The 27122-nt window shown below is 37.2% G+C and overlaps 2 protein-coding genes and 1 long non-coding RNA gene across 13 annotated transcripts in view; 2 read left to right on the top strand and 1 right to left on the bottom strand.

Annotated features, from left to right (window-relative positions):
* The window catches only part of LOC108100284 (protein TANC2), a 65447-nt gene that overhangs the window by 27020 nt on the left and 11305 nt on the right, over window positions 1–27122 (top strand). For all 11 annotated transcript variants that reach the window (XM_017204070.2, XM_017204069.2, XM_017204072.2 and 8 more), the window contains 2 exons: window positions 14084–14266; window positions 16010–16149. In XM_017204070.2, coding sequence (XP_017059559.1) covers window positions 14084–14266; window positions 16010–16149 — 323 coding nt within the window. The remainder of the gene's footprint in view (window positions 1–14083; window positions 14267–16009; window positions 16150–27122) is intronic.
* LOC108100289 lies at window positions 9431–9858 on the bottom strand. Its single transcript, XM_017204083.2, has 2 exons — window positions 9756–9858; window positions 9431–9705 (listed from the first exon to the last, which is right to left on the bottom strand). The coding sequence occupies exons 1-2, from the start codon at window positions 9823–9825 to the stop codon at window positions 9530–9532; spliced, it is 246 nt and encodes an 81-aa protein (XP_017059572.1). The 5' UTR covers window positions 9826–9858; the 3' UTR covers window positions 9431–9529.
* LOC108100290 lies at window positions 9919–10420 on the top strand. Its single transcript, XR_001771982.1, has 2 exons — window positions 9919–10001; window positions 10064–10420. It is a non-coding gene; the product is annotated as an uncharacterized LOC108100290 (long non-coding RNA).

Below are 27122 nucleotides of genomic sequence, written 5' to 3'. Positions count from 1 at the left end.
TCGCCATAGTGGCAGTGACAGGTTTTGTGATAAAAATTGTTGATGCTTTTGGCAATTACATTTAGCCACTTTATTTTCGGGGGAGCCATTCAAGCCTAACCGATCCAATCTGGTGTGGTTAGTTTTCTGGTTTTGGACTCGCTTCAAGTTTTCCGTTCACAATTGTCAACTTATTTCCCCAACCAAAAAAGAAAATGAGGGCCAATCCCTAAAGGGCAAATCTATTTGGGCACGCTTCATTTGGCTCGTATCGGATCATTGAAATCGTAGATTTACTCCAAAGGGGGTTTAAATAAATTTAATTAACACCTGGCTGTGAATCCGTACAAAAACACCGGCACATTGGCCCGTTTACGAACTTTGGGAATATTCATTTCAATTTTGAATTGGGTCAGTGCTCCGCTTTTGTCGCTCGTTGTTGGGGTTCGTTTTTTTTATATCTATCCAAGCCACAGAAAAATACACACGAACCCATGACGGGGCGATAAAGGGGCAGGCCCAACTATTTACCCCGAAATCCAGGTTATATTCAAACATTATCGCAGCGCAAGTCACTTTAAGCGCTGAAGGTGTTAAAATGCGGTCAGTTTGCAGGGATCGGTTGTTCTAAGAACTATGAAAGTTTAGTGGCCATTAAGTTTAGGCCATGAGCTGGTGGCTTTTGGGGGTTATTTATATATATATTCTTTTGTTATGGAAAATTTTATAAAAAATTTTATAGAAAAAAATACGTTAAGAAGGGGATATTCATAACCAATTTTTAGAAGCAAATATCACTTGCTTAATTAAATGCTTTGCAATTTTATCTATAAAATATTGTATTCATTTTAATATATTTATTTTTACCCAAGCATTATCAAATTGTTTTTTTTTTATTTCTGTAATGAGATCTTAATTTGTCACTGCTTTCCACTTTGTTATTCAACACCATTTGACCCCTTTTCCACCCACTTGAGATCAGTGTTAGTCAACTTCTTAAGCATTTAGAGCACTTCACAGTTTCCCAATGCTTATGACATGAAGTGGTCTATAACTTGCGCACTTACACCATCTGAATAGCGACAGCAGCAACAAGAACAACAAGAACACCTCATCGGAGACTGCGTCAAGTACCCGATTCTTATCTAATCGAAACTTATTGGCTCCCCATAGACTTTGCCTGATACCATGTAAATATACGACTGCCCGTGGTTCTACTTTGTCTTCGTGCCCAGAAACGAGTCAGAAAGTCAGATAGTCAGTCAGTCGGACAGTGGGATAGTCAGAGAGTCAGATAGCGAGACATATATCACTTGATCTTCAAGTGCGAATGACAGCTCCGAGTAGGAAAGACAAGAGACCGAAGAACGAAGACTGGAGAGTGAAGAGCGGAGACCACAAGCCTTTCGCCTGTCCACGACTACCGTCCAGTTCGTTGCTTCCACTTGAATGACTTCATGTGCCCCCGTCGGAAAACTTGAAAAACTTGTCTTTGTCTCCAGAGTTTGCCAGCGTTGGCCAGAGGCTGGGGCAAAAAGGCACTGAGGCGGCCATAAAGCCACACGTACTTTAGTAGTAGACACTACTTGCACTCGGCAACTTGAGAACTTAAGAACTCAAGAACTGGAGAAGTCGGGAAGTTGGTAAGTTGGGAACTGGAGAAGCCAAGAAGATCAAGAGCAACAAGAACGACTGGGCCAACAAATGAGTGCAACTGTTTTAGCCCGAACCTGCAGTCCAGTTTACACTGGAAACCCAAAGAAAAGAAAAGAAAAGATAACAGAAGAATGAACAGAAGAAACAGCATAACAATCCCTAGTGGATTCTTCGGAGATACTCTCTGCATCTGTATCTTCCGGCAATCTGCAAGTTTTTCTTTCTTATTTTTCCTCTCTTCTGGCGGCTTGAAGCAATTAACATGCAATTAAGAGACGTTTCAATCTCAAGAGCCATGGCCAAGACATCGTCGTAAACACTTTAAACGGTGGCAGGCAACAACTTTTGATGAGCCGATCTGGCTTCTCATGAAGGTTCTAATTATAAAGTTCCAATCGTTAAGCAGCGCTTCCATAGAAAGTTTTTTACGACAGGAAATTGATTGGATGTTTTTTTTTTTTGAGCCAAAAGAATTACACACAGAAGCGGTGAAAAATGTGCGGGTAATTTATAATTTATAGAACTTTGGCACACGATCAGTCATCAATCAAGGCACACACCCTAATTTCTATCAAACATATGTACATCTTAAAAAACAAACTGCGTTTGTGTCTACAAAACTCTGAAGTTCTATTTCTGGACATTATCATTTTGCCTTGTCATATGTTCTTTTTGTACAACTGATTTACAGTTTTGATAGGCATCTTATATAAGAGAACATTGCCATTTCTTGTCTGCGATCTTGAATATGTGATCTTGAATATAATATGTACCCATGTTAAAAAATGGCTTTGATTTATTGACCTGTCGGTCAACCGATTTACAAGCAAAGTCAAGAACAATAAGTGCCAAATACTTGCGAGGCTTATGTCATCTTGTAATAAAGTATACTTGTAATTGTCTAGAATTTTAGTGAACTAAGTTTGTGCCCGATTCTCAGCTCCACACAAAAATAAACTCAATCGAAGCGAGACGCAAACTTATGTTGAGGCTTTTCAATTTCGAGGGGTTAAATCAGTTGAACTCTTAATTGTGTATTTTCATTATCAATTGAAGCGTTCCATTCTTTTCACTATAAATACGCTTGACAGTCCAACTTTGTTTAGTTCATTATATGTATATAGAATAGTTGATTTCATAGGGCGATATGTGTGTGGCGCAGCTATTAAGTTTTCCATGCCAGTTTGCCAACAAAACAACATTTCAATGTCAACTCGATCACGTTTTCGGAGGCAATTTGTTGCTGGATTATTTTGAATTTGATACACTCTAAAGAGCGTGGCAAATTGCCCAAGTGGCTGAGGTTCACATTGAGATTGGAGGGGAGTGGAGTGGAAAGTCTCGGTCTTACATGAGGTTTTACACTGGTTTTGTCATTCACTCGAGAGTCAAACACCTGAGACTCTGATTGAGTAACTATAACCACTCGATGTTGGTCGCAAGTCGAGCCATTAGATCTTCTTTTTTGCTATATGCTCATGTTGTGTCGATAATCTGAGGTTAATCTGGTTGGGCTTGGTTTTCCCTCAGTGTCATTTCAAGTGCTCACCGATCCGTCGATCTTGCTCCATTAATCATGTGGGTAATGTTACCAAAAGCTAATGTTTCAAGCTGCTAGGGATGAGTTAGTTAACCATGTAATTATTAGGTCGTTTTGATGTAAGGTCAGTTATGAAAGCGGCTTACTGCTAACTGAAGTAATTTCCATTGTTTTATGATCTGCAATCTGTAATCCATCCATCAGTTCGCCAATTGATGACTCACTTAAAACAATGACAGTTAAAAATATTTTTAAATTCCCTATTGACTTTATCACTTTTTGTTTTGCCAACGATGCCAATTAAAGCTGTCAATCAAAGAATTACAAAAGTGTAACCGAATATTCTATCCAAAGGATTGATTTCACAAAAAAATACTCCACCAGCAGAGCTGATTCTCTTTGATTCTTACAAATAAAAAGTGAAATCAATCAATCAAAAGGCATTAAAAATCTCATTTTAAGATACAAAAACCGAAGAAAAAAAAAACCGAAATCAACTCCAACGGCGAGGCCAATCACACGCTCTATTTACAGCAAATTAAAAATTCAGAAACTACAAAAACAAAAGCCGAACACGAGGAAACAAAAACGATAAAACTGGTACAAATATTGGTCAAAATATTTACCAGCCCCGCCCAGAGAAAGAATTGATTAATGATCGCCAGAACGGAGCTGAGAAAGTGCCTCAAACGCCACAATAAACGGCAAAAGATCGAAAGGGGAAATTAAATCTTACACACATTATAGACACCAAATGAAATGAAAGATACAAATAGGGATTACATGGAAATGCACTCTGAGAAAATTTGGATTAAATAAGGGAAAAAAATTAAAATTCTGTTTTTTTTATATTTCAAAAAACTTTAACATTAATTATAAGAATATAACATTTTTTAATAAATTAAAATAAGTCAGCTTTGATACTTAAATTACTTGTACGAGCATTTCTTTTATTCTATTCTATTTTATTTGTTTATTATTTTAAAACTGGGCTTGGTACTTAGTAAAAGTTTGCTTCTATAAACTGATATTTTTTGTTGTTCTTTAATAATAATTTTCTGAATATCATAATTGTATTGCTGAGTGTGTGGCATCCACTCGAAGTGGCGCCCACACGTGTTGGCCATCCTCATTTGGTATGCTGCCTCCGAAGTCTTGTGGCAGATTACCATCGATGGCGTCGCGTAACGCGCCAGACAAATGCTGAAAACTTGTCAATTCCTGGAGGGGGAATCAGGGTACCCATATGGGTAATTTATGCAGATTTATGCCCAATCCAGTTGAAAGAAATATTTTATAATTTTCTGTTTTAAGCCTCTGCAAAAGTCTGCGGACTCCAAAGCCGCTTTTTCAGCCCATTTGCATAATGGACCAATGTTGGCCAGAAGGAGGTTCTTAGATCAGTAGCCAAAAAACCAGAAATAGTTAAAAGCTCTTTTGCGAGAACCAGCAACAAATACTGCTAATGATGTGCTAATGTCGCCAACGATATTTGACAACCAAAACAGAAATATTGTTTTAACAAATTATGGTGATAGACCCAACATAGAAGACTTGTGCCGAGCGGCTCTTTAAATCAAATAGCCTTAAACTTGAGTATAATATTGAAGATGGCTATCAGTAAATTAATGAGAAACTGCTACCTTATTATTAGTTTAAAAAAACATTTGCAAATAACATATAAATAGATATATGTTTCTATTAATACAAACTGGATTATACTTCTTGGAAAACAACTTATTTCCTTGCTCACTTTTTGCAAATAATTAATTTTCTCTATTCCCACGTTCTACCGAATTTAGCATAACCAAAATAGATTTTAGCACATTTAGCTACATTTATTAACTATTAAGATAGCATCGTTAATTTATGTTCAAACATGACATTAGCAAAGCAAATTTTTTTAGATTTATTGCTAAAAAAGTTAAAGTATTGTAGAGTTGAAAGAACTATCGAAATAAAACAAATATTTTTTTTTATAGATTTCTTTCTTTTATTTTGTAGTTTTTAGGTCTACTAAATTAATTCGTTTTCGATGAAAATGCGTAATTAATATAGGCGGCTTGTTTGGTTTTTTAGTATTAAAGAAATTCGAATCCCAAATTAGCCACTTAATTTCATTTAATTAATCTCAGTCTAATTTTTAACCCCAAAGGGGGAATACAAACTAAAGCCGACCGACTAGTTAAGCAGATATAGGATGAGACTTTTCGGCAGATGATATTTCATCTGCATAATTATGCATTTTAGTCCAACCGATTATGCATAAGACTAATGCCACAAGGTCGATTCGGTGTGGAAGTCTTTTGTTGATGGAAAGTTAATCTAAATCGATTGAAATGAATTTTTAAGCGATGACTTGGCTTTGTATTGATTCGGAATGTTTTGGTTTTGTTTACAAAAAACGTTTAAAAAAAAGATCTTATATTTCTGATATCAGTTGTTTATGGATTTGGTGGAACGGAATGTGTAAAAGCTGATTTCTTTTTAAAGTATTTTGTAAGCTGATTTTAATATTAACTAAATTAATTCAAATAGGAAATAAAGCGCTATTAATTTAATGCTTAAAGTATTCGCCAATTAATTTTATCAAATACCATTTTAAGAAACTTAAAATCTTAAGCTTGGTTAAGGATTTTAAATACTTATCTCTATCACATTACTTTTTGCATTGCATTCTTATGCACATTGCGAAGTTTTTATGATTCCAACTTCATGTTTTTTACAACCCAATAAAAAACGGACGTATGATTTATCTGCTTTTATCACCTGTTATTCATTCCCACCTCGAACCCGCATAATGCAGGCAATTATGGCCTAACAAATTGCCCACCTCCGATCGGCCATATAAACGCAAAGCGAAGGCGATGCACTAAATCTTTGGGAACTCAAGACTCTGGCTAAATGCAGCCTACAAGCCCGCATTAACTTTGGGCGACTGATCGATGGTCGCTGCCAATTATGGACAGTGATCTCTGGACCACGGCTAAAACCACTCCACTCAAAACGACCACGATGACTGCGACGACCCAAAAAAAGCCAACACTCGAAGACTGTTTGTCAAAAACAAAAATGTCTCATGAATGGAATGGAACGTAACTGAATGATCGAGTGAATGAATCGAATGAATCAGCTGTGAATGCAGCTGGGGCGTATTGGAAATGAATGAGTTACCCGATAGACGAGGTGGCCAGCTTGTCTGGGCCGATTTTCTGTGCGTGGGTTTTCCCCCCCAAAAAAAAAAAAATCTGCACTCCACTCAAAGCTACAAAAAAAAAAACCAAATAGCAATAAAAACAGCAAACATTTTTTACAAGTACGAAATCCCGCGGCATTGACTTGGGTGCTTGTCGTCTGGTGGGTTGGATACTCGACGTCTTCCACAATGAAATTGTCACTTTTCATTCGTTTTGGCGGTTTCAGATTCGAATTCGGAATCGGGTTCTCCAGCTCTTTAAAAATCGCACTGCCCACGTTGCAGCGGAAGTGCCATTTGATTTATTCGCATTGGGTGATTTTATTTCTGTGTATTTACTGCGTGTGTGTTGGCAAATTTCCGGCCGGCTTGACACACATTTGAATTTGCATGTGTCTCGCACAATTTTTAAGTGCCATAAATATTAATTTGCGGCCATATACACATATAGATTTGATTTGGCTTTGACTAATGGTGACATTTCACTCACCGATCACCTCAAGATGGTGTCTTAAACACATGGCACATATGGCCTGAACTTGTTGTCTTTGCCGCCTTTCCGGGAATGTGGGTCAATGCTAAATGGTAGATAAAAGAAAACAAATTTGGAGTGTGGTGAGGAAGTAGAGAGTTAAGGTTGTGGGATGCTTTAACACATGGGAACGGTTAAACTTTGAATGGAAAAAGTGTACTTAAAAGTGGTTTTTTATTGTGAGTTGGGCATATCCTGTTTTGCAGAGAAAATATGATCTTATAGAATAGACTAAAAAAATCCTAAGAAATATAAAATAGTAAGAAAACCAGAAGCTGCTCAAATTACTTACGATATAATATAATTCTTACTTAAGCTATATTTTTCATTATTATTATTGATTGAAAATAATGAATTCAGAAAGAACATGTCTTCTTTTAATAAATGAAAGTATTTTATTTTGAATAATTTTATCAGATATATTTCCTCGAAAAATCAGTATTTCTAATCAATTTATTTTTCATTTTCCCCTGTGCATTTTCATGGGTTTTCCCTGAAAAGTGAGCGAAGCCCTCTGCGCAGCGGTCCGTACATTTTCAGTTGCTGGCCGGTTGGCAACGCCTCGTTTTTCCCGCCCAGTCTTTTGGCCGCAGGCTACGCTTAGGTAACTCTTCTCGGCCAAACTCAACTCACGTTTTCACGAACTGCGAGAGAGCGCATCAAAGTGCAGAATCTCACGAAATTTGCCATTCGAGCGGCCATTTGGGTTATTTATGGTCACTCATTTAAGCGGACAGCTCTCGCGGTTTTATGACACATTTAACAGTTCGTTTCTGGGTTCACTTTACGGGCTTTCGCAAAAAAAACAAAAATAAAACAAAAAAATATATAAAAAGTTAACGCATAACTTCCAGAAACGAAAAACCACTGAGAAACGTCCAATTTCGCGCTTAATTTGATTTGTTTTTGTTTGTTTTTTTTTTTAGCTTACCTGCCTACCGTCTTATTTTTCCTACCATTTCTACCTTTCTCTTGGGTTTGTTTTCTTTTATTTTGTCACCATTTCTCTAAGGGAAGGGTTTGTTAAAGCCAATCCCACAAAATGCTTAAGGCTTTGTTTAAATCCGCACCGACTGCTTCGCCAGAATAATGCAAATTTAAGTACACAGGAATACCGGTATAATTATAGATCGCTTCGATTCACTTCCGACTCGCCGGGAAGCTGACTCATTCGAAAAGCAACGATGACAAACAGTATCCACTTGGATACCGCTCTCGAAATAACAACAATGAAAACCATGACCCACGCAAAATGTGCACGTCAAAAGGCGAAAGAAACCCACTAACAAGAAATCGTGTAATAAAACAAAAAATATAACAACACTTTCTACCCACGTTGTGAACTTGAAAATGTTTTATCCAAACAAAGCCCTTCAAAGTGATCAAAAATAAAGCACAATATAAAATTTATGTTTAAAGCAATTAAGCATAAACAAAACAAAAAAAAAACCAAAGTCAAAGCAATTTACTAAAACTTGTATTTAAACAGAAAACAATGGAAAACTGCTGCTGTGGAAAGAAAAGGTTCCTTTTCACTGGAAACTCATTTGCAGAGCACTCAGAAAAATGTTAAAAATTTATTTTATAATAAATAAATAATGTAAATAATAAAATAATATTTGAACACTTTCAATATTATTTTAAATTAGCCTCCTATTTTTTTTTAGTCTGTAGTACCTTTTATTGGATTAATAAAAAAATTAAATATAGAAGATTACTTCTTTGGAAGATGGTTTTAAGTCTTTTTATATTTTTTTTTGCTAGAGTATTAAAAGTTTAATTATATTTTTTTCTTAGAATATTTAATGTTTTATTTTAAGTGTGGTCTTGTTGTGGTTTTTGCTAAAACCTAATTGAGGCTGCAAAAAGCTGTCGATTGTGGTTGTACTGGTGGCCAGTGGTCGGTGGTCGGTGGTCAGTGGTGCTTGGTGTTTTTTCTTTGGTGGCAACTGGTAAATGGTCCATGGTCCGTTGGGCGCTCACTTCAGGCATGAATTGATTTGGCTTGAATCGGAGTCCAGTCGTCTGTCAATCAATTGTAATGAATACGCATTTTTCTATGGGAGCTCGACGGGAGTGTTGTCCCCCCTTCTCCCCTTCCCCTCCGCCTTGACCATCATTCCCCCGCTGGGTCAGATGTTTCTCCACTTAACCCTGAGCTGTCCAATCAGCATGGCGAAACCCCATTTAGAATAACCCTGACCTGCCCTGCGAATCAGAAATAATTATTTAAAATACTTTTACTCATTGTTGGTAAAACTGTACACAAAAAATAACGGTTTTTTTTTGTCTATCTTATCCATTAAAATGTTAAATTGTTTTTGTGCGTAATTAGGCTATTTTATTTGTATTATAAATAAATTTTACAAAGTGGCTGTTTTAGAAGATCACACTTACTATATTCTTAAACACCTATACATTTTCAGTTTAATATGTCTCTACAAAAAATTGTATGTAGATTTTTAAATCATTTTATATGCAAAGCTTTACCTAAAACCTCTTCGCGAAAAAACTAGAGAAGCTCGTGCCCTTTTGTTTTGATTTGTATTTTTTAACGGGTCATAAAATCAGAAACCAGTTTGTGTGATTTTGTCATATAGGTGATATAAAATTAACGGCTTCACGGTTAGCCCTTTGGATATGGAATCTTCTTTTCGTATTGCGTCGTATGACAGCATTTCCAAGGCTTGGGACAAGTATCTACTTCGCCACTCTCGAGTTCCATCCAATTCAAACAAGTGAGGTTGTAATGAGTGCCATTTCTCCATTTCTCATTAACGCAAGTCCCGTCATTATTGCAATCTAAAAAAAAGTAATTTTTAAGGATTTTTTAATAGTTTTAACTAGCTTACGTGTGAAAAATTTAGAATCAGCAGGATAAATGAAAAGTATGGACACCAATATCAGCCATACGAGAATCATTTTCAAAAAGGCAATGAGTTAAAGTAATACAGAAAAAATTGAAATTAAAAGTGTAGCTAATTTAGTTTAATATAATTCGTTGCGTTGTTAAATTCACTGCAACAAACCTTAGAAAAAGGAAGGTATTTTAAAGATTTAAAATTGTAAAAGGTTGTAGCTTCTTCCTGGAGTTGTTGGTAATGTTACTACCCCCATTTGATTGTTTTTGATCTTTGTAACTGAAGAATTCCCTTCTTAGATTCCCACATTCCCCTGAGAACCAATTTGCTACTTATGTACTTACAAATTTGAATTTGTGGCTAACCCGCCGCAACAACAGTGATCATCATGCCGCATTCCAAAGGCATTCCGCTGGGAATCGTTTCGGCTAAGGGGAAAAACCGCAAATTGAATTAGGCCCGAGTTGGGCATTAAGAAAATAATTTGCAAGAAATTACATAAAGGAAAACAAGTGCCAGCACAAGAGCGCAGACAGACAGATGCAGACACGCAGATATATCGCCCACACACCTACTATACCCAACTACTATATAGCCGTACGATCCGCGGTTTGCCAATTTAGGTGAAATAAAACGCCCACATGGCAACGCAGCAACTTGGAAGCTTTGAGGGGGCAAACCGGCAAGCGACTAACATTTATTTGCGACCGAAAAGAGAGAGAGGGGGAGGGAGGAAAATGCAGCGGAAAATTCAAATCAATTTAGCGCAGACCGCAACTTTGAGCTGCGAGCTGCAATGAATAAAATCCAATGAACAGCAAACTAACCGCCGTCGAGAATTGTGCCGCGCATGCGTAGAAAAAAAATAGGGAAAATTGAAAGGGGAGAAGGCGAGATCCCTTGCGGTAGCTAACCTCGCATAATTTAGCAATTTAGATGTTTTTTCTCTATTGTTGCACTTTTTTAACAAGAGAGTGCATTGGACTCGGCAGCAACAAGCCACATAAATCAGCCACAGCTGGGATCTTTTTCCATTTTGGCCATAACTTACGGGCCAAGAATTGCGAAACGGCATCCACGCAATTAATTTGTTTAATACCCATGAAATTAAGTATATTTCCACGGTCCATAGAACAAGGTGCGTGTCTGAGCCTGATAAATGCATATAAAAATGTTAATGTTTCTACAAGCAAGTAACTCCTGGACAGCCCACACTCTTTATCAGATCTACTTCCACGGGAAAAACTTAAAAAAAAACTGAAAGAAGTTGGATACGTAGAACATTGCAGGAGGCAGGAAATGCTTACATATTCCCACAGGATGTCATCAATTTAAATGGAGATAAAAAGCTAAATGCATATTATATAATAGCTATGCACATATATTTCAGAGATAGGAAGCTTAAATGTAATTAAGAAACTGGGGGAAAATTATATATTCCATCATTTTAAAAGTATATAACTTTTAATTGGTTCTTTAATATTGAGAAATAATCTAAATATATTGAAATATCTGTAAAATGTGTATAATTATTTTGATTATATCATCTAGGTTTTTAAAATACAAGTCTAGTTAGCTTTTCACTGAATAGTTTCCCAGCCCACACAGAAAATTGTAACCTGGGAGGACAGGCAACAAATCATCATGTCCAGCAGGTGACTTGACTTCGACTTTGAGATAACACTTTATCGATTGCATAAGTACAAATGGCAGACGGCCAGTCGGTTTTCTGCTGTTGGCCAAGATGGTTCCCCCGAACAACTGGAAGGCTTTTGCATTCCCGTTTCCATTCGGGACTTTCAAGAGTGGGAAACAAGCAACAACCAACGACTTCGACAAACGCCAACGAGAACCACGTCCGGTCGGCTGGCAAAGTGGATTACAAGCGCATGGGCTTCGACTCTAAATGCGAATGCGAATGCGACTTCTACTCCAACTTTTATTTCCATATCCACAGCCATTCATGCCCACTTGACAAAAGCAAAACAAAAAGGAGTATTTAAAGCTAATAAGTCGACTGTGGCATACCTAATAATATCGTTTAAATGGGTTATGCAATATAGCAATTTTTGGCTTTACAAATTTTTTTTTTTTAATATAAAAATAATTTAAATTATAGAAATATTTCCCTGTCTATCAAAATCCTAAGATGATTCAATAAAGTGTTTAGTAGAACACCTTAATTGTTCAAAAATATTATCGAAATGTTTTCTGTTTAAAAGTTATTTTGTTGTATTAAAAATTTAACAAAAATAAAATTGTTTCAGAAAATATTTTGAATATTTAAAGTATAACGTAAAATTGTATAATTTTTATAAGCTCACACCTTTTTATTGCATTTTTCTTGTTCTTATTCTCTGTAAGTCCAACTTACTCCTAAATACCTAAAAACAGGGTAAACAAACAGGCAACGTTTTTTCGCTTATTTATTGCAAATCAAAAGCCGTAGTTTGATATTTTGTTCGCCGGTTCTCTGCTTTTTCCGCGTGGGCAGTCGCAGCTGCCTCTCTGTCCTCTGGAATGGAGAGGAATCGAAAGGAGGCTCTGGGTAAAAAAGAAAAAGAGGAGGAGGCAACCGCAGCCCACATGGATTCGCTTATCTTTGAACTTCACGGGCAGCGTCGACTTCGGATGATGATGGCATACAGTTGACCATGCCAGTGCGTGACCCCCTTTGCGAAGAGCCAGCAGCACATGGCACAACCCATGGACAACTGTTCCATCAACAAGTGCGCCTGCCTGACATTTGTTTGGCCGCAGACAAAGCCAATTTGCATACTGCACAAAATGTCAAATTCATGTCGTGTGCGCAGGCGCAACAGCAGAAAAAGCAGCAAAACCACCAGATGCCACAAAAAAGCGAGGGAAACTTTTCATAAGGGGTGGAAAAATGCATGTTGGGGTTGCAAGTGACTAGCTGCAACTGCAACTGACGTCCTCAAATTGCAAACTTAATTGGGGAATGCGAAACATCAGATGACAGTTAATAAATTAAATTTTTAAAGCCACAAATTGCCTATATATAGTGACATGTTTTTTTGTCAACTGCGATGGTAATTTTGAAAATAATAATAAAAGTTTCTTCATAAGATTATTAATTTTAAGACTCTTAACACTGTAGTTTAAATTAAAACATGATTACTGCATTAAAAAGTAAGCTATACATCGAGTAAAAAAAAAGTTGTTCCCATTGCTTCGCAATTCCGCTGAAGCCAATTGATTGTCAGCAATTTTTTCACTCAAAATTTGTAAACAAAAAACAAATAAACGAACGCAAATGAAAACGCTGACGATCGGTGGCCGGCATTTTTACATAATATTGACACAGAAAGACAAAGTGCTAATAGAAATAATAAACCAGGCAGGCGGCGTAGATTAAATCAATTACGAGAACGAACCGAGTGCAGTCAAGAAAAGAATTCCGCTGATTGCGGCACGGCTTTGGATTAAATGGCCAGTTTGTGGGTAGAAAAAACTCTGAAGGAGGAGAGCAGGTGCAGCTGAAAAGCCAAGCGAACGATAAACGATCCTAAAACAAAAAACTGAACTGGCGAATACCTCTTTTTGCCAACTGAGATTGGGTCCAAGACAATTGACAGTTGCTCCAACGAGATTTAATTGACAGAGTCAATTTATGCAAACGGTGGCCATAAAACAAGTGCAACGAGATTTGTGTATTTAGATTTGAATTTGTTACTGTTTTTTTCGGTGATTCGATCTGGTTAGCAGTGGAAAATGGCATCTGAGCCACAAGACTGAAAAGGGAATTGAAATTAATGGGAGTGCTGTATTGTCTTATTAACAATGGTAACGAAATAAAATATTCAAAGTATATAAAAGCTCCTGAAAACATTTTATATATATATTCCTTTTATTTCTGAATTAGTTCGCATGTTTTTGATACCACAATAAAATATCTTAACAGATAAATATATCATAGAACACAAAAAAAATTAAAGCTAAAATCCTTTAAATTATGTTTAATAGTATACGCAAACTTAATGACATAATTATGATTATCGAAATTAAGGGTTCTTAAACTCATTTTATTGCCCATGATGTTTATTATAATAATAACGGCAGCAATCAAGCTTTGGAGCTTATGATAATCTGGCCGACTAATAGTGATTCCGGGAATAATAAATAAACACCTGCTTGTCGAATCCTTTGAAGGTCTTCTGGCAATTTCGTCATTACCATTTCGAAACGCTTTAAACTGTTCCTGTTTTCCTGTTTTCTGTACGCATGCTCACTTATATTGCAACCTGTTTACAGAACCACAACTCATAATGTCTCCCCTTTTGCCAATCTTGTTGCAGATCTCCAGTCAATTCGACGTCTCCTGGAGCACGATGCCAGTGGATCCGTGTGCCCCTCCTGCCGCATATCCTTCGACAAGGGAAAGAGACGGAAACTGATCGACACCTGCGGCCACGAGCGCTGCTATTCCTGCATGTTCCGCAACGATCAGTGCCCCATGTGCATGAACAGCTCGCTGAAAGGTGAGTCCCCAGCTCCAGCCAGGTCCAGCCAAGTCCAGCCAGGTACTCCTCAGTATCTGCAGATATGCTGTTTAATGTGTATCTCGCCGGTTTTTCATTTACTTTTCGCATATCTCTCGGATATGCCATATGAGGCTGGCAAATATTTTGTTACATGTCGAGTGCAAAATGCCGCGGAAATTGCACTGCGACCATAATAATACCCGGTGTGTTGTTTTTTATGCGGAGGAATGCTGAAACAAATGGATACTTAAGTGGTTGCAGATACATCTTTAATTGGAGTGAGAAAAGGGTTCAACAAATTTAATAGTTTTGAGTTATTTTTAAAATGGTATGGTTGAACCCCTTATTTTATTTTTATATATGTTTTAAAATATTGCAGACAGAAAGAACTATATGTAATAATAAAATAGGGGATTTTGATATTCAATATTTTAGTGAGAAAAGATAAAGAAAATACGTTTTATATTATCAAGTTTGTGGCAATATAAAGAATAATCATTTAATACTACAGTAAGTTAGTAAGTTTCTATATGATATATATTCTTTAGAATATTAAGCAATAATAATTCCAAATTTACCAAGCCTTAAATATGCATTTCAAAGAACTCTCAAACTTGCAATCGTTAGCTTAATTTATTACCCCTTAGAATTCAGTCTGCCTGGCAATTTCTTCTGTCGTTCAAATAGCGGTTCGAGTTGCAAATGCAGCTACTGATCGTGTGATACCTGTTCTTGGCATACTCACCTTTTGTTTCTGGAAAATTAATATTCAAATTGTGTACAAATTGCTTGGCATGCAGGGTTCGTATTGTCGGTTAACTTCATAAAAATAAGAGGCCCACTCCTACCGGTTACATGCCCATGAAAAACGAAAGTTATGTCCGTATTTAGTGGCTGACACGATTAAAGTGGCCCAACTCCCTGGCTGCCACTGGATTTATTGGCTGCCAATCGTACACGATCGTGTCACCTGCTCTCAGCCCTCTGGCTTCTCCACAATTTACGATCTGTCCACAGCTCCAATTCCAGTGGATCGCCTCTTTATTTATGATCAGGGCTCTGCTTTATTTGCATACCTAATTAAGTGATACAGTTCGTGGAATGGAAATTACCTCAACCAGTAGTGGATGTGGTTACGGTATTTAGATGGGATAATTATGTGGGGACTTTAAGAAAGAGCACTTTAAAAATGATTGCGATCACTTTTACAAAGTTTGAAACAATGTTTTTAATAAGAAAAACTGTTATTACATGCTTGAAATATTTAGTTAAACCCTTGAGAATATTTTTGATTACTGCATTATACATTTTCAATCTTATTGGTAAATTAAATATTTGAATTCCTCAACAATGGCATTACAATTTAATTAAATTTAAAAAGAAAGAAATGAGTAGGCAATTTATCTTTATTTACAAATCATTTCTGTTTATTTTGCTTGAGTTTCGAACAGGGAAATTTAGCACGATACTTTTCCCAGCGATTCAATAAAGATTCACGAGTTCCCGATGACTTCTTGACCCACATCCATCATCTTCGACCCGCTGCACGCGGCAGGAAAAGCGTCTCTTTCAAGGGCCACACATGTGTGCCACTTTTCACTCGGCTTTTTGCACTCACACATTTCCACAATTAAACTTTGCAATTTTTCCCCGTTTGTGCGTTTGTGCAAACATTTCTTGACTTGATTACTAACATGGTTTTGCATTTGTTTTATGACCTTTTTTTTTCTGTTGTTGCAGATGTTGATGGCGCCAACGCTCAGGGCTACGACACCGGAATCGGTGGATCCACATCGACGATTGTGAGTCCACTCGGATCTCCGCAGCCGCAACTCAGATCGCATGCGCAGCGGAACGCGGCTCTGGCGCGCTACATGCAGGTGAGTACTTACCCCCTGATCCCCCGAAATGCTCCCCGAGATACTCCCCGAGATACTCCTCCTCAAAAAGCCATCACACTCAGCTTCGTCATAAAGCAAACAGTGATGGAAAGTGTAACTGCTTAACAAGGTACACTATATACATTTTCCAAAGAAAAAGCCAACCGAAAAATATAAATTTATAGGTACAATAAAGAACGTTTAAAAGGAAAAAACCTTTCTGAAAATTTAGAAATAATTTAAAAAGGAAGGAGGAGTAAAGAACCTAATACTTAAAAAAATTGTATAAATATTTAGGAGAGGTTAGTTCTTTGTAATGTGCATATATCTTATAATTATAGATTTTTGTAGAACTAATTTCTTTAAAAATTGGCAATCTTGGCATAATTTTTTATATCAGAGAATAAAATAGAATATTTTAGATAACTATAAGTGGGAACGTACCTCCACAATATTATTTGAATTTGTATTTACACCTTTAATTACATTTTGTAAGTTACCTAGATAATTTTATTTTCTAGCATTTTTTTGAATTAAACATAAACTTTAAATATCAGATTAAATACCTAAACAAAAACAACATAAACTGTACATCACCCAGCAGTTTATTCTCTTCCATATTGTACCTAACCCACGTAAAATGAAAAACAGTACCCTTTCATATCACTGACAAGCGATTTGAGGTGGGAACGAAGGGGTTTCGGCGTCGTCTTTAGTGTGTTTACTTTAATGGCCTCTTGATTATGCTGCCACTAGAGATGAAGAGACTCCATCAAATAAATGGAAAAGCTGCGGGGAAAGAGAAGAAAGGGCATCGAAATCAACGCAGCAGAATGGAAAAGAGAAAGAAATCGCTTTTATAATCGCCTTTTTGTCGGTGATGCGACTTTTGTTATATATCTCATCGACTCCCATTTCCGCTCATCTTTCTAAGCGCCTCTTTTGTCGCCCATTTGGGTTATCAGCGCCACTTTGACACAATTTCCATAAGAGTTCCAGTTCAACAAAAAAATTCAGGGGAAATCGTAGGCGGAACACCTTTTTGGGCTTTGAAATTATGTTAAAGCTCATAGTTGATCGTAAAACGGTTTAATCTGCTTTTAATCAAGTCATAAAAGAGTGTGAACCAATTTGTTTTATTTAAAATACGGTTTTTAGGAGTCATTATAATAGAATTGTTCTTTTCTGGGTGGCACTAGAAAGCTTTTAGTAGGGTAAGATGGGGTAAAACCGCCGGTGGGTAAAACCGCCATTTGGATTTCAAATTCAAATGAAGCGCCGAAACGATTAACCGTTGATAATGTAGATTCTGATTGATAATGCGCGGTTTTTGAAGTCGGTCGGAATACTGCAGCTTTATCGTGACAATTTCTATAGCGCCATTTTTGTTTCACTCGACGGCGCCAAAAAATTTTTGTTATAAAGATTGCTCAATCAAGTGTAAGTGAACGGCTTAAAAAAAAAGAGGTAAGTGTCCGCTTATAGTACGAACCTTGATACTGATGTACATGTATCAAGTTAGCCAATATTTCCAAAATTGTACAAACTAAGTGACCTCGAAAAAAAATTGGCGCGTGGGGTAAAAACGCCGCGAAAAGGTGGGGTAAAAACGCCACACAATTTGATAACGGAAAAACTCGTTTTAATCGAGAATGAATGTCTTTCACCATCCTGCCTCGCAAGAAAAAAATCAAAAATTGATGAAAATATATTTCAACGGGCAATCGAGGAAGTTCAGGAGGGCAGCAAGGTGGCAGTTGCTGCCGAAAAATATGGGATTCCCCGAGAGACTTTGCGAGACCGAGTCAACAAAGCGCACAACGCTTATTATGGCCATCATCCCCAGGTAAAGTGTCAAATATTCACAATTTTTGTTAATTGAAACAATATGTAATGTCATGATTTTGAATTCAATTCAATTTAAAAATAACAGCCTTTCTTTTTGAACAGATAATTGCAAACAGTTTTGTATAAAATGATTTTATCTTTTAAATAAGAATATTTTAATTTTCAGTTTCAAACCTTTGTTAATGCGACATTTCTTCTTAGTTTAAAACTATTTTAACCACGTAATTCTTATTTTACAGATTTTTACTGACGACCAAGAGGCATCGCTTGAGAAATATCTCATAAAAGCATCAGCTATATTTCATGGTTTCTCTCGGACAGCAGTTCGACGACTTGCTTATGACTTCGCTTCAATTTCTTATTTTTACTTTTATATAATATATTCGTTGTAACATGTAATATCCATTTGAATTGAATAAAAATTTTTCTCAGAAGTTATTGACATTATTTGGGTACTTAACTACACTAAAACCAGAATGGCGTTTTTACCCCACTAGGTGGGGTAAAACCGCCGTTTTAAACTTTTCTTCTGAACGATCACAATTCTTTTAAAAAAAAAGCTACATAAAAACTTTCTTAATGAATTATGTAGCCAAGGGATTAAACTTTCAGAAATATGATTTGGATCATTGATCATTTTATAAATGAAAGCTTGACATCGTCAAATATACATTTTTGGCGGTTTTACCCCATCTTACCCTAATATTCTGATAAAAAGAATATTAAAACGACAAAATTTTAAAAGAATATTGACCTGGTTAAATAGCTGAGTTTAATACTTTCCTAGAAATATTTTAAATATACTAAAAAATAAACTCACTCGCTTTTTAAATACGTTAAGTAGCCGTCGTTACTCCGCAAAATTTTCGAGAAATCAGCAGCCGTTGGCGAACCATCTACAAAACAATTACAACCATCACTTTCCTCTTAATTAAATGAATTTGATTTAAGCACAACGATAGCGGTGGCTCTTCCCACTGAACTGATCGTCTGGTCGATTAACCAGCAGCCATGGCTTGTATCATAGATCACTGGCTGCTCCTCCTCCACCACGAATCCTCTCGAATCTTTTCCATCGGGATCATTGCCGACCGACTGTCAGCAAATGTCACTTTAAATACGCCAAAACGGCGCAAAAGTTTCAATTGTCGGGCGCCGTTGGGAGTCAATTCTTGAGGATTGCGAGGATCAGGGATGAGGATGGGGATCGGAACGAGGATGGGGATGAAGTTGGGGGGCTGGAGAAGATCGCCGGTGCCAGATAGCTTGTCTGGCAGGATGCAGTCGCCGCAGAAGTAGCTGCAAGATACTCGAACCCGCAGTCGTATCTCATATCTGCGCTTGTGTATCTCAAAGCGACTGTCAAATGGTTAAACTGACAGTTTGTTTTTCCACCGCTCGACGGCAGACAAAGTTGGGCAGAAGCCGAAGTAGTTGTGGTAGTGGCAGTCGTGTGGAGCAGGAGGAGCAGTTGGGGAACTCTAGATCCGCAGATGGAGATGAAGATGGTATGGCGATGGAGGGAAACTGGGTCACTCCGGCGGACGACCGTCGCCTCGGGCTCCCGACCATCGTCCAGTGTCTTCTGCTTTCTAAGCCAGGCCAAAATACCCACTTTGCACGGAGCAAAAAAATTATAACTATATCGGAAAAACAATTCTATCTCAGGGAAAGAATTATAAAAAATTTCTGAAAATAAACATATAAAAAGTAAATAAAACATAACATTTAAAATCTTTATTTATGTGATTTGTATTTCACAAAATTCTTATCTACAAAATATAAAACATCTTTAATAAAAAATCTAATACAGTAATTTATACAATTTCTTAAACTATTTTTGTCTCTGCATAATATTTTTTTCTCGCAGCTTATTTATTTATAAACATTTGCAAACGCTGAAGTATTTATTTCATAGCGATTCTCAATTGATTTCGGTCTGGGGGCTGAGCTTCAGTTTTCAGTTTTCGATTTCAATTTCGGCTGGGGTTGTATTTTTTGTAGTTTTCGGGTTTTTTTTTGGCTCTCTGACACGTGACATGGGATTTCACTTAAGACTTTAATACTCGCACATAAGCAAACATAAACGTGCCAAGTCTTTCGGACACATGACATGGACATGGATGTAAATTTTGGCCGCGGACTCTGATCCGACAGCCAAAAAGGACGGACTAGACAAACAATGCTCCACAAGTCGGGAGAGATCGGCGGTGATCTCAAATCCGACGTGTAAATTGATTTCTAATTATTGTCATATTGTAAAGCCAAAAGATTTGATTTGATTTTTTTGCGAAAGTAGCAAGTGATTATGGGATTTATGTAAAAGAGAGAGGCTTTTATTGAACTGACAATTTATAGGATTTAAATAAAAAAAACTTTAAACTTTATTTGGGTTATTTAAATAAAGTATTTATATATCAATTGTTTTCCGTTTACAATTTCCACATAAAAACGTTTAGATTGGCGCTTCCCAAGATAACATTTAATAAACAAAGCCCACATTTGTTTCCTATCCCCAATTTGCCTGAATTAATCAAGCAAAGCTAGCAGACAGCACGCCATATAACACCATCGATCGTAAAATCATAAAATGCTCGACACCTAAGTGCCATTAAGTCGAATACACAAACAAGTCGAAGCCTTTGAAAATGCCAGCAAAGAAATGACCAAGAAAGAAAGTTTCCTTTTACAATCGCGTCTGATTAATACGACTCGTCGCGATACTTTTGGAATCAGTTTGATTTGATTTGATTTGATTCGACTTGATTTGATTTTGAGATGAGTCGAGATGCGCCCGGAAAAACTTGCTCAATGCCTGGCAATTTATGTGAATTGAGTTTATGGCCGGAGAATGAGTGCCAGTCTCTGTTTTGGCCGCAAAAGTGCCGGAGTTGCCTTGATTTTCCATTTTACATTTTCCATTTCTCCGCGATCGCGATCGATATGATGTGGATATGGTTATGCTCGCGATACTCGAGTGTCGGAAGTGTGTCAGCTAGCTGGTTGTTTGCCGGCCAACGAGCACTTTACATAACTATCTATCTATCTAAGCCAAACCAGAAGTCGTTTAGGCAATTGCCGATCAGCCGGCCAGTTGGTTGGCTGCCCCAAGTGAGGTGTGCTGGGGCTGAGAACTGTCATTAGATTAAGTGGCAGCTGGCCCCGTGGTCTCTGTCTAATTATCGTTTGGAAATCGTGTTATAAGCTGCTCGACAAAAAAAAATTAACAGCCATTAACATTTACATAGCACCTATTCTTCTTGAAAAAAATGTTTAGAGATAGAGCTTCAAAATCTAGGAGCATATTGAAAAGTACTTACATTTATAAATTCTGTTGGTTTTCTAAAACCAAATGTTTTTGTTCCAACTAAATCTAAAAACGCTTTTCAAATTATTAAAAAAAATGTTCTTGAGTTATAACACTTTTTTAGCAAATAACGATGGCTTTTTATTTTTAATAATATTTACATTTTCAAGAGCATCCTTTTTAAAGCTTTAGCATTTGTAGAAAATGAATTCTTTGAATAAATTTTAAGATTTATTATAGATTTTTAGGACATCTTCTAATATTTTGACTGCCATTGTAAGTTGGACAGGCACAAAAAACGAAATCGAGGTACCTCAATGTTTGTGATTGACATGCACAGGCGACAAATCAACTTGGAAAATGCCAGTGATTCAAATGCGAAATAGTTTGCATTAAAAGCGCCAAATAAAGTCGATAGCGATAGCGAGCGACGATTTGCGAGCGATTCGAACGCGTTTTTCGAGCCATTAGCCGGACGCAAGGAAAACGAACGCAACGCGAGATTTTTATCTCGCATGCAATTTATTTTGCCTTTTGGTCTGTGCCTCGTCTAATTGTCCATTGCTGGCAACAAATATGGCGTTAATTATCCACAATTTCGATAGCATCACGTATTAATGATTAGCAAAAGCCAAAAAAAAAGCAAACGCGAGTTGGGGAAGGCAATCAATCAAATGGAGCGCACCTTGAGTACTCGCCAGTATCTTTTACTTTGCGGAATGTCAAGCATTGTAATTGGTATTCGATTGGATGGATGTGTGGCAGTTGTACGACTATCCGAGTATCGTGTATCATTAGCTCTGCCACCGGCTGCTGTTTCGATTTCACAAGAGATTTATGTATTTACGTGGTGCACTGCGACACCTGCCTGAATCGCCGCATCTCGAACTGATTTCTTTGTTTTTCTTTTTTTTTTTTTTGTTCACTTGCCTCCCGCTGTGCAATTATTCATTGCTGATCTCGATGACTTTCGATTGGCCGTGATTTAGCGACATGTTTGCAAATACTCACGGGTTCAGGTTGGATTGAGGGTGTGACCCAGGAAAAGGAAAGCAAAATTATAAATCCAGTGATTCAATTCCGAATTGAATAAGCAATGTAAGGTATATGATAATCTCACACAAACTAATGCGAATACAAGACCAGAAATCTGAATATTTGATTTGTTAAGTGATGTAAAGAAGTGATTAGGAATCAGTATTACATTCCGATAAAATGTTAATTATATTAGCCGGAAGTCCACAATATTTATTTTAATAAATGATAGGGAAACCTACCTGCAGTTCTAGTATTTTTTCTAAATTGAAATCCAATTAAGTTAAATACATTTTTCTAGATTAATAACTATGCTTTGTTAGAATGTTTTACCATTAATTTTTCTCATATATAACAAACATAAATACTATGCACACAGCCCCACGTTTCCACTTTGACTTTCCCTCACTCAACAATCATTCGCTTAATTACGGTCATAACAATAGCTGCAATCAGGCTTAAATGCACATTGAAAATAGCCACAGCCAACATATCATTTACTATCATAATCCGATGTCGAACAAGCGACTGATTATTGCAACAAAAGCGACAAACGCGTCATTGAACTCCCGGCGCGACTTGCAGGCGACAAAAACCGCTGGCAAGCGCAAACACTCAAAGCGCCACCTGCTGGGTGGCTTGAAAACCGACAATTTATCAATTTTCTTTATATCTTCGATCAGAATTAGTCTCTAATTAAGGCTGGCATAAAAAGAACTTTTTGTTTGGACTAAAGCCATTTGCTGTTGGGAAATCGCCCAAGGAGTTAATTTAAAAATTCAAAAGCCACTACTATATAGTAAGTCGCTAATTGATTTCAGGTTGAGCTACTGGAAAACACTTATGTCCGCTGACCACATTTTTATGCAAAATGCAAATGAGTCAAAGGCTTCGCAGCGATTTGCGAGTTACTAGTGGGTCGCTAATAAACGTAAATTGCTGGAATTGTTCAATAAATGCCGCAAAATATGTTCATTAGCCGCCTCTTTGACATTTTTCTGATTTACACTTAAAGGAGGCGTGGCACTATGATCGGTTCAATGGAATGGGTCAACCTATAATATATAACTCTATATTAAATATAAAAAATATAGCCTTTTTTTCTGTAACCCATTAACTTCCCTATTCATGTAATCTCAATAACAATTTATCTTTTGTTGAAAATAACACTTTACAGTCATTAATACACAGCATTTATCAATTCAGCGACTTTCATAAAGTTGTTAATTTATGGTGTAGTTAAAAAGTTAATCTAAATTACAAAATCCTGTTAAGAAACTGAACAACTATATGTGATTGTAAAATGGATTATGGACAATCTACAGATCGTTACTGCTCGTTCGATAACTCATTTATTAAATACTGAATAAAAATAAATGCCAAGTTGCCATATGCCATATGCCACATGCCATTTTCAATTAATGGCAAAATTTAATTTACGAACCAATTTTGATAAAAATCCATGCCGTATCATAAACACACCCACATCAAATTAACTCGCTTTGACTTCAGCTGGACCGTAATTAAAATCAAAATAAACCGAAAATCCATATAAATGAACTGCCCACATCGGTCAGCAGCAGAAATAAATATAAAACAAATTACACGGCTTATCTTTATTGGCCCAAATTTCAATTTGCCAACAAGTAAATTGAGGCCTGCCACAAAGTGCAATTAGCGATTAAGACAAAGGCCGCAGCCAAATTTCAGTACCGTGATAAATGGAAAGAAAGTCGCTTTCAATCTGGCCCCCTTATAAAAAAAAAAGGAGAATAAAGAAAGAGGAGACATGGACATCAGTTGGCTTGTCAGCAGAAATATGAGCCACAATGTCGGGTACAAGATGTCTTGCCGAAAGGCCACAGCACAATAAATGCGAAATATAAAACATACATGTGGCCAAATTAATCATTAAGTCGGGCGAAGAAAGAGCCAAGCGGATAAAACACACCTACCCAAACCCCAAAATACAAGCCCAAACCCAAACCCAAAACCAAAACCCAACTCAAACTGAACCCAAAAGGGCTGGGCAAAAGATTTTGACTGAAATTAATTTGACTGCGGGCTGTGCCAAAAGTGATAAAACATGCAGACACTTTGGGATGAAAGCAGATGGGGCGTTGGAGAAATGGCTGAAAACATTTGCATAATATGCGGAGAAAATTAAGTCCAAACAATGATCAGAGCTCCTCACCAAAAAACATGACTATATAAACTAAAGATGGGATAAAAGTTTAGTAAAAGGTTCGCAAACTTGAGATTGCGGAGAAGCAAATTCATAGGAATCTAACCGCTTAATAAGACAAATTAAAGTTGTTTAAAAAATACTTATATTTAATTATAAATTTACCATATGTGATTTCACAAACCATTACAAAAATGGAACACAATAAAACCCGATTTGATTGCACTTTAAAATTGAAATTGTTTACAAAAGTGCGAGGCACGAATTGCAATTAACGCTGCATGTTGGCTTGGCCTCTATAATTTGGATTGATCATGAAAGTTTTCACTTTCTAAGCCTTGGTCAAAAGTAAACAAAAACTCCAAGGGCCTAGAGACCATTTCCGGATATTTCTGGCAAAAGGTGTTAAAGTGTCTAAGGCTTGTTTACTTTAAAAGCTGCTAATTAAATTGGGAAATGCGCTGGATTGTTGATTTCTAGCGTACTTAAAGTTGGAGTGTTAGGTTTCTTTAAAAAACTCTAACTACAAAAACATTTCTTAAATATTTTGTTATAATTTATTAGCCCAAAAGAAACCCACAAACTGACATAGAAAAACCGATTTGAACATCCTGTTACATGTCAAATAAATCCCACCCATTTAGACCCCTGTGAAAAGCCATTCCCTTTTGAAAACGAATTGCTTTAATGCTGCCATAAATTCATTAACCCCAAACACCTCTAATTATCATTAGGGCCACACTCTGTCGCTTTAGTTGGCTTTTGGCGAGCGTGATCGTGCCAAATGATTCTTTCCACCTGACCCACAAGTCAGTAGTGGCAGCCTCCCCATCCGAAGATTATTTACGCTCAACTAAGCCGGGCTCAAGTGGAGTACTTGGCCAAGTGGAGGATGGATGGATGGATGGACGGATGGATGGGATGTTGTTTGCCGGAGTGGCTGGTCCATTTCCCCTACGATGGCCATTAGCATTAGCATTCGGCATGCCGAGCACGTTTCACACTCTCCGGGGAAAAGCCGAAAAGGGGCAGCCGGGTCATAAACGAACCGACCCCAGGTACACCATACATATAGTATTGGCCATGGCATTAGAAAGCCGCCACTAAAAGTGCGCATGCAATGCATTTTATGCCCAGCTTGTTCTCGTTACCTTAACGCTTCTTCGAGTGCCTTTCTTCCGTAACAGCCAAATAGCCAAGCCCAGCTGAACCGCTCAAAAGTGCATTTCACTTTCCCAGAAATCAATAGAGCCGTGATATTGAAGACGCCCCGCGAGTCTGATGAGTGCGAGTACCTTTATGCCCTAATCAATCTCAAGCAATGCCACTTTTAAATGCTCTTTACACTTAAAAAAATACAAGGGAAATGCCCTATAACACCCCTAAATTGGATGTCGGATTTTCCTGAAATCAGAACATCATTTGTTTTTTTTTTTGTGAGATTTGTAAAATCGAAACAATAGTTCTTAAATATTTTCTAAAATTATTTAAAATATCTCATAATTGTAGATATTTCATATTTCTTATATTTTTTATAAAAAATTTAAGATTTTTTCGGTTCCCAATTAACTTGGGTTTTATTCCTTTATTTCACAAATAAATTTATATTTTTCCTTGTAAGCCAACTGCGTTGTTGCCCAATTACGATGGCACTCACCTTATAAAATATGCCCATTGATTAACGCACCAACCGAAATGCGTTAGATGTGTGATCTTCTCGCAGCTTTGGCTTATTTGCTTTTATGATTTGTGTGCGCCTTCTTTCACGTGGTTATAATTTTTATGGGATCTTGTGGAAAGCCAGTGATAGTAATGAGTTTGGAACCCAAGGGGGAAAATCGGGGGAATTATTATTGCCACTGTGGGAAGACGAGAGTGCACCATTATTCTGGCCCGATCGTGTGAAAGCTGATGGGAAAATCAATTTGAAGAAGCCTTTTAGCTGACCAAAGTCCAATGGGTCAGGTGACAGATAGCGAAAGGATTGTCAACTTTCGAAATGCCATAAATAAATGAGCCGGGCAAGCAGCAACAACTTAATTTCGCTACGCGAGTGCATTTGCATTTTTAGCATACTGACACCGGCATATGAATATCGTATATATACGAGTATATATATTTTCTCACCCATTTCACCGAGTCAGGTGGCTGTCTCAATATCTCACCTGTTTATCTCCCCGTATCTCTATCTCTAGGTGGTTTTGGAGCTTAGAGTTTGTGGCTTGGAGTTTGGGTTTTGGCATGCGAGCCGCTTCCTCAAATAAATCGCACGGCATTTGCATGTTGAGAAACAATTTCTCAGGTCGTGTGTTCGGTCTTGTTGATCTGGCCGGATTGGCTTGGATTATCTTGGCCCAGAGTTTGGCGGGGGCCTTTGATATACGCCACATGGCGATGGTCATAATATTTTTTTGCGCAATTCGGTTGTCGTCGAGCGGCTTTTTCGACTCGATTTATCGATCGTTAAGTAAATGCATTAATTTTTCTCACCGCTCGTGTAACCGTGTTCGCCGAAGTAAAGAGGCTCAGCATGCACTGCTCTTGGCCAGCATTGATTTATTTGGCCAGTGGAAAACCAAATTCCCAGCTTGTCAATTA

This window comes from Drosophila ficusphila, unplaced genomic scaffold, assembly GCF_018152265.1.
Source record: "Drosophila ficusphila isolate 14025-0441.05 unplaced genomic scaffold, ASM1815226v1 contig_286, whole genome shotgun sequence".
NCBI classification, from domain to species: domain Eukaryota; kingdom Metazoa; phylum Arthropoda; class Insecta; order Diptera; family Drosophilidae; genus Drosophila; species Drosophila ficusphila.
This window is presented reverse-complemented; position numbering and strand designations above follow the sequence as displayed.

What these genes read in the sequence shown, in the direction of transcription:
- LOC108100289 (XM_017204083.2), bottom strand. Translation starts at nt 9,825, where the DNA reads ATGATTCTCGTATGGCTGATATTGGTGTCCATACTTTTCATTTATCCT. An exon ending in TGATTCTAAATTTTTCACAC is followed by an intron (nt 9,706 to 9,755) that starts GTAAGCTAGTTA and finishes ACTTTTTTTTAG; the next exon opens with ATTGCAATAATGACGGGACT.